This window comes from Leptidea sinapis, chromosome 5 (assembly GCF_905404315.1).
Source record: "Leptidea sinapis chromosome 5, ilLepSina1.1, whole genome shotgun sequence".
In the NCBI taxonomy this organism is placed as follows: Eukaryota; Metazoa; Arthropoda; class Insecta; order Lepidoptera; family Pieridae; genus Leptidea; species Leptidea sinapis.
In genome coordinates, this window is record NC_066269.1 from 9604603 (window position 1) to 9612766 (window position 8164).

The 8164-nt window shown below is 36.4% G+C and overlaps 1 protein-coding gene across 1 annotated transcript in view; it reads left to right on the plus strand.

The window, feature by feature from the left end:
• LOC126964440 (uncharacterized) overlaps positions 1-8164 on the plus strand; it is a 45871-nt gene that overhangs the window by 33242 nt on the left and 4465 nt on the right. The window contains exons 3-4 of the mRNA XM_050807545.1: positions 3605-3766; positions 6280-6409. Coding sequence (XP_050663502.1) covers positions 3605-3766; positions 6280-6409 — 292 coding nt within the window. The remainder of the gene's footprint in view (positions 1-3604; positions 3767-6279; positions 6410-8164) is intronic.

Genomic DNA, 8164 nt, shown 5'->3' on the forward strand with positions numbered 1-8164 from the left:
TTTACAAGAGCGATATCTAAAGTCAATTTCCTAATATGCAAATATTGTGGTTGAGCAGGTTATTAACTGTAAAGTAGATTCTGTAGATGAAGCTACAACATGAGAGTTACATAAAGCATACAAGATTTTATGACGATACGTAACTCGAACAGTTAGATCAGTTGGCAGATCACAGGCGCGGAACGCCAGAGGTCGTGGGTTCGAGTCTCGCACCGTTCATTAAATTTTGTTTTCAAATTTTATTCGTGTATTGGTCGCCTAGTAGTTAATTAATGTATTAAGCTTCACTCAGGTGACTAATATGATCAAGCTACCAATAACTCTCAACACTAAACAAGACGTTATACTGTGTATCTTAAAAACCACATTTTCAAGATGGCAGACTTTCTAGAAAGTGAAACTCTCGAGTCGTGGTCAGAATGTGCCATAACTGACGTTGGGTCAGCCCAGGCCTCGTGGAATATTAACTCACTACCAACAATGACTGTATTAACCATATTTGTATATACAATTTTTATGTACTAGCTGATACCCGCGACTTCGTCCGCGTACACATATGTCCGACCATGTAGTGCTTATAAAAATCATTGTTTCTTTTATAATTTTTATACTATTATTATTTTATTTTTTATACTTAGCCTTGCCATACATACTGAAACAAAGAAAAAAAAAACTTTTGCAAATAACATTTATTACTTTTACAGTGTGTTAGTTTAATACATAAATATAAAACAATTTGAAATATAAAAAGCTTATTCGAAATGGTTTCCATTGGTTGCAATACAGTCCTTTATACTTTGGGGCGAGTTATCAATAGAAGCACGCACTCTTTCAATTGGAAAATTGTTCAATGCCAATTGTACAGTTTTTGGGACTCCCAAATTATCATGGATTTTAAAGCAAGCCGAACTCTCTAAAACTGACCATAAATGATAATCCAGCGGATTAAGATCACGACTAGACGATGGCCAGTCTTCAGCTCTGATGAAGTCCGAAACGTTCTTTTCCAACCAAGACTGCGTAGACCGAGCATCTAAGAGTTAGTGTCTAAGAAATAATACTTAGAAGACTTAATCAAATTTCCCCAGTATTTTTTCCGTGCAATTGAAAACCTTTATCATTCTATTTATATAGATTACTAGCTGACGCGGCAAACGTTATTATTGCCGTATAAATTATTTAAAAAAAAAATTGGAGTATAAAAACTAAATAACGACCGATTCACAGACCTACCAAATAAACATAATATACACTGGCCTTCAAAAGTAAGTATCACACTTTAAAAATTGGGATAACGTTTTAAGTTCACAAGATATACTTTAGAAATAAAAAGGACTCCAAAGAGAATTTAATTTTGTACATAAAAACTTTATAGTCGGTAACCTTCTTTTAAGAATTGGCTGAAAAAAAACTTCAAAAACAAAACCATTCCTTTTTCAAAGTGGTCGTTTCCGAATTACAATTTTACCATTCACATTTTTCTTTCTGTTTTTAATTTTTTTCAAGATCGATGGGTCTTGTTTTAAAAATTTATGCTAAAAAGCACATAACATTTATTTATCATGCCTCTATCAGTTGAAGAATGTGCTAGGATCATGGCTTTTCTGGAACTAGGCATCAGTATGCGTCGCACTGCAAGAATGGTGGGTGTGACGGTACGAACGGTCCAGAAGATAAAGCGAAGGTACGAAGAGACTGGACACCATCTGAGGAGACCTTGTAATGGCAGACCCAGGTGTACCAGTGCCCGAGAAGATCGTTATATTATTTCCACTGTGTTAAGAAATCGTCACCAAAATGCAGTTAAAGTCCAGCAACAGCTACTTCAGACCCGGAGGGACTACATTAGTGACAGTACAGTGAGAAGAAGACTTGCTGAAGCAAATTTGAAACCCCGAAGACCAGCGAGTGGCCCAAAACTCGAGAGACAGCATCGAGTAGCGAGACTGCGATACGCCCGTGAACACATGCAGTGGGATGAAGAAGAATGGTCAAGAATTTTGTTTGCAGATGAGTCTCGATTCTCCCTTTACATTTCTGATGGAAGGCGAAGTGTTTACAGGCGACCTGGTGAGCGATAACTTCAAGCCTGCATCTCAGAAAGAGTCCAATACGGTGGAGGCAGTGTACATGTATGGGCTGGCATATCTTCAGAAGGTCGCACAGAGCTAGTAGCCATAGAAAATGGCACCCTCACTGGGCAAAGATATGCTCAAGAGATTCTCAATGAGTATGCAGGGCCGTATTTAGCAAATATGGGTGATGGATCGATGCTGATGCATGATAGTGCCCCACACACGGCTCATATCGTACAAGAGTATATTCAGGAGGTCGGTATCAGCGTGATGGCTTGGCCATCAAGATGTCCTGATCTCAACCCGATTGAACACGCCTGGGATGAGCTTGGGAGGCTACTCAGAAATCGCAGACCACCACCTACTACCCTCAGGGTACTAAAGCAGGCCCTGGTAGAAGAATGGGAGAATATTCCCCAACATCGGCTCCGAAACCCAGTGTTCAGTATGTCAAACCGGCTCGAAGCTGTAATCAGAGCTCGAGGAGGCAATACCAGTTATTAAAAATTAAATAACATGTAATACATTTTAGTTGAATTTTTTTACACTAAAATAAAAATGTCTATTTTAAATGTTTTATCTTTTTTAAGTTAAAAATGTTACTAATGTATAATTTTAGTTTCTAAGAATTAAAGCCTATAAAATTTGTAACAAAACGTTTTTAATCTTAAATCTCTACCTTCTATAGTTAAGAAAAAAAATTAATTTGAAAAGTGTGATACTTACTTTTGCAGGCCAGTGTATAATTTCATAAAAATTTATAAAGCCGTTTCGTAGGAATATGTCAACTAACATTGTGACACGACAATTTTATGTGATATTGTCGCAATAAATAAATGAATATAATTCGTTTATTTCAATGATTGGATATATATTTTAGTGGTTGAGTGCATATGCAGGGTCTGTCGTAAATAATGGATAATCCGATAAGTGGAGGTAACCCCGATGTCAGGCTACAATAAAATCTAGTTTTTACGTTAGTTTTACCAACAGTGTAAAAATGATGCATACTTTTAGTTTTTTTCTAAATTTTTGCTCCTTTGATCATTCAATCGGTTGCCATTTCTTTACAATTAGGTATTTTTGTGTATTTGTTTTGGCATCGTACTCCTTAAGACTTGTTTTATTAAATTTAATTACATTTATAGCCGTTGTTATCGTAAAATATTATTAAAACTAACATTTTAAGTAATTTATTTCCGTTTTTTTGTAATTACTTGTAGTTTTGACCCTTGATTGTGAAAAAAAAAAGTATGGTGCTATTGCTGCCCATTATCTTAAAAACATGGCTAGTATGTGTAGATTCTAAAAAGGTATGAAAGTGGGTATTTAATTTGCGCTGTAATAAGATTCAATTTAACTTGTACTTAGATCAGCGATGGACTCCATATATATATTGATAAATTAGTTTACTTTACACACTAAGATTTACTTGTACTTTCGAATCCAAATTTATATAACTTACACTAATAAATACTACACGTACACATAATATTGTACTATTTAAATATTATATGTTCTATTTTCAGATCCTGACTATATGTGTCACCATATTGCTGTCGGTTTTTATCGTGAACGATCGCATGACCGACGCAACAGACAAGACGGAACAACCGCGAATGATAGCTGATATCTTCGCGCTCGTTATAGAAGTGATCACCTCTATTGTCTTCATTATTGCTTTACATAAGGTAAATTCTTATATACTTTTTTTTATGAAATAAAAGGACGAGACGAACAGGACGTTCAGTTGATGGTATTTGTTACGCCCTGCCCATTACAATGCAGTGCCGCTCAGGATTATTGAATAACTCGAAAATTCTGACTGTCGATACAATTGCGCTCGTCACCTTGAGACATAAGATGTTAAGTCTCATTTGCCCAGTAATTTCTCTAACTACGGCGCTCTTCAGACCGAAACACAATAATGCTTACACACTATTGCTTCACGGCAGAAAAAGCCGCCGTTGTGGTACCCATAATCTAGCCGGCATCCTGCGCAAAGGAGCCTCCCACTGGTAAATATACTTGCTCTATTTCCTCCACTACTACCCTTTGCGTATCTTGGCCCAGTCAACGATCCTGTTTTAATTCTACTGGGGGTTGAAGTAATATGCAGTTGTAACCAGTTAGGTAATTTATGCATCTAGATAGAGCCTTTTGCTGGTAGAAAACCGATGAGAACAGGCCAGGTTTATTACTTTAGTGAGCGTGACAAACTACGTCTTACACTCGCGATTTCGGTGTCACTTTGTGTTAGTGTGCGTGCATTGCTCAGAATAGAGGTGAACTGTCAAACTCGACGTTTTCACAGCTGTCATAATATATCTAGACGTATAAAATATGCCATCAAATAACGCGTGTATATAAAGATGGTGTATTTCGGCATATTATCTAAATGCGGAAACTAACGACTTATTATAATTTCATTGTTATTCCTTTTTAAACTAAACTGCTTTTTTAAATAAAATAAATGCCTAATTTTTTACTTTTATATTTGCACGCACACGATAAGTCGTGGAATGGAGTCCCACATCGTACAAAAATATAAAAATATATAAAATTTTTATATAAAAATATGGATTATAATGTAATATCGTACAATAAACATTTATAATTAAAGAGCCCGAGGGTGCTCGCTTCATTCCCAGTCTGTTGTATAATTAAGAAAATCGTTTATGTTATACTAACTTTTCTCACACAAACGTTTTTTAACAGTTCTTTTTAATTTCGTAACACCTAATGTGTTTGTACATTTTCTGGGATCATATTGTAAAAGCGTATACATCGCCTAATAAAATACTTACTAACTCGACTTAACCGAGTAGTAGGCATAACAAGTTTATGTTTGTTCCTCGTGTTAACATTATGATTGTCACAGTTTCTAGCAAATTCTTTTACCCAAGATTCTGAGCGGCACATCATTGTAATGGGCAGGACGTATCACTTACCATCGTCTTGCTCGATCGTGTTACGTGTTACGTCGCCATAGCGGACGCTTCCCACGAGATGTTTATACGTTACACCCGACAATCAAGTGTTTCATTGTAGCCATAACGTGTAATGGTTTCTGTGCCCAATTATTTAATTGTAAAGACTAAGTAGTTACGTCCGGGCGTAGACAGCCATGACGCACTTAATTATGTCCGTTTGCGAGTGTGTATCACCAAATAGTATTTAAGAACATATTGTAATCCATATGCTTAGTGAGTTACAATCTACACCTTATCTTCTTATATATAAAATTCTGATGTCACGGTGTTTGTTGTTAAACTCCTTCGAAACGACTTGACCTTAGAAATATCTATATATTCGCAATAGAAATAATTTAGTCAGTGACATTTCACTATATAATATAACAATTCATACAATGAGCGAGACATCATTTATATGGAAAAACAACGTTTTCCGGGTCAGCTCGTATTAATATATTTAAAATTGTAAGTTAAATGTGTGAGCGCTACACAGAACACTCTTCATATATTTTCTCTTATAAGATTGACACACTTTAACATAATTTTTCTTGTTCCAAACTAAGCATAGCCTGTGCTGTGGGTGGCAAGATAACGATATATATAATATGATATACTTACTTACATTCATGATTTCGAAACAAACATTAATATTCGTCATATCAATGTTTACATCTAGTGGGATTTGAACCCTTGAACGCTAGCTTCGTAATCAGAGTCACTAACTACTCGGCTACTTGGGCCGCCAAAATATTTATAATGATTCTATACACCAAAAATGTTGATAACATCTTTATACCGGGCCGTGAGAAATAAAAAACGGGCTATAAACATAATGTGATTTCTGTAACTACAAGTACCTTTCCGTAGAACTACATTATTTCAGATAAACTGTTTTTGTATGTGCATAAAAATCAATAGTCACATAGGAATTTCTCATCTAAATTGAAAATATAGCTTAGACAAAACTGCTTATATTCATTAGACGAATATTTTCAATAAAAAAATTGACAATTTCATTTATTTATTTTTTGAAAATAGGGTACGAGACGAGCAGGACGTTCAGCTGATGGTAATTGATACGCTCTGCCCATTACAATGCAGTGCCGCTTAGGATTCTTTGAAAAACCCCAAAAATTATGAGTGGCACTGATTGTCCCTTAATTTCATAAAAAAAAACATCAATCTAACGTTTTTTTGCAAATAAAAACTTTGACTGTGTAATTTTCCAGAAACATGTGATGCTGATGAAGGGATACCTATACTTCGAAATCGTGTTTTCAATCGTCGGCTTCATCTACAGTCTGGCGTTCCTGTCCCGAGAGACTGCAAGCGAATTGTTCCTAATTTTCTGTCAACTAAGTAAGTATTGTGATTATTCATCACGATATACAACCACTGACCTGTATAAATACCACAAGTAGAGGTTAGTGTATAGAACCACTGGAACGGCTGTTCCATATGTTTGACAGCAAATTTTTTTGCCTATTTGAAGCGCCACTCGCGAGCGTCCATAGAACTAATTTTTACGTATAATACAAGTGGCTGCGAGAGAAACGTACAATACTCTGAAGTATTTTTGCATTTTGAATTGATTTTGGTTAATTAAGGTAATTAATTATTTTCCGTGTTAATTATACATCAGCAATCAACGTAATAAAGTACACATTTTTTTTGTTAATAGTTTTCCTATTGATGTTTGTGTAGCTGTGGTTGTCATCACTAGTTTTAGCCAAAATGGCGAATATCAAACAGACACAAAAGCACTTTGACAGCAGCCAGTCCAGTGGTATATAATAGAGGTCTGTGTATACAACACACATTGTAAACACAAGTTGACAACTTGATTTGCAGGCCTGTCAAGATATAGGTAATACTAAGATTGTCCGGCGTAAATTATCACTATAACTGTTAATTAATATAAAGTAAAAAAAAAATGATAAAAAAACATCAGACTTCAAAATAAACCTATTCCAACACAATATAACACCGCACTTCGACAACTTAAAGCCTCGCCTAGTATCGGAATACTGGGTCTCGAAATCTCGAACGATTGCCAATTTCGTGGCCATCTGGAGGGCAAAGCCAAATTGGCTTCGAAGAAGCTGGGCGTCATAGATAGAGCACAGCAATACTTCAAGCCAGCCCACATTCTAGCGCTCCACAAGGCGCAGGTCCCGCCACACATGGAGTGTTGCTGTCATCTCTGGTCTGGCACACCCATGTATCAGCTCGATCCATTTGACCGCGTGCAACGCAGAGGGGACCCAGTACTCTGTGAACGGCTGGATCACTTGGCCTTGAATCCCACCTTCGCACGACACGCCACAAGTTAGGATATCATCCTCAAAATCTGGATATGTGGCGGTCCTCCAAAGTGCGATGAGCTTTCTTCCACGTTCTACAAGGCTGTGCAATGAGCTTCCTTGTACGGTGTTTCCGGGACGATACGACTTCCTTCAAAAAGGGCGTTCACCTTTCTTAAACGTCGGCAAAGCTCCTGTGATTTCTCTGGTATTTCAAGAGAATGTGGGCGGCGGTGATCACTTAATACCACAGGTGGGTCACCTGGTGTTAAGTGATCACGTATAAGTACGCTCATATGTCGTCCATTTCAATAAAAAAATATAATATGCACCAATGGGTAAAAAAAATATTGCATATTATTACAACTTAATAATCAATTTATCTTTAGAGTTCAACTTATATATTTCAACTTTTACACGCAAACTGGAGTTAAGATCAACACCAGACTCTGGCCTTTTCGATTCCATTCTCCGAAGTAGTTTTATGTGTCCGGGTTGCCCGATGCACGCGTTTCTTATGTAATATTAATTAAAATTAGGACCTTTTTCGTTCAAATAAAAGCAAAAACGAATTTCTCTGATCGCGATATTTTCATTTCAATTTCATGAAAGTCGTGGTACAGACATTCAATATTTATTTCGACATTCAGTGTAAAGTGATCGGGGTGGTATCGTACTATGCTACGCTAAGCTTTTATTTTATAAAAAAATGGCACTGTCGTAAATCCTACTACTCCACAGCTGAATATCTAAGTGGTCCGACAGCCTGGGACTAGATTATGATTATTTTATAGCAATAGCAATGACAGTA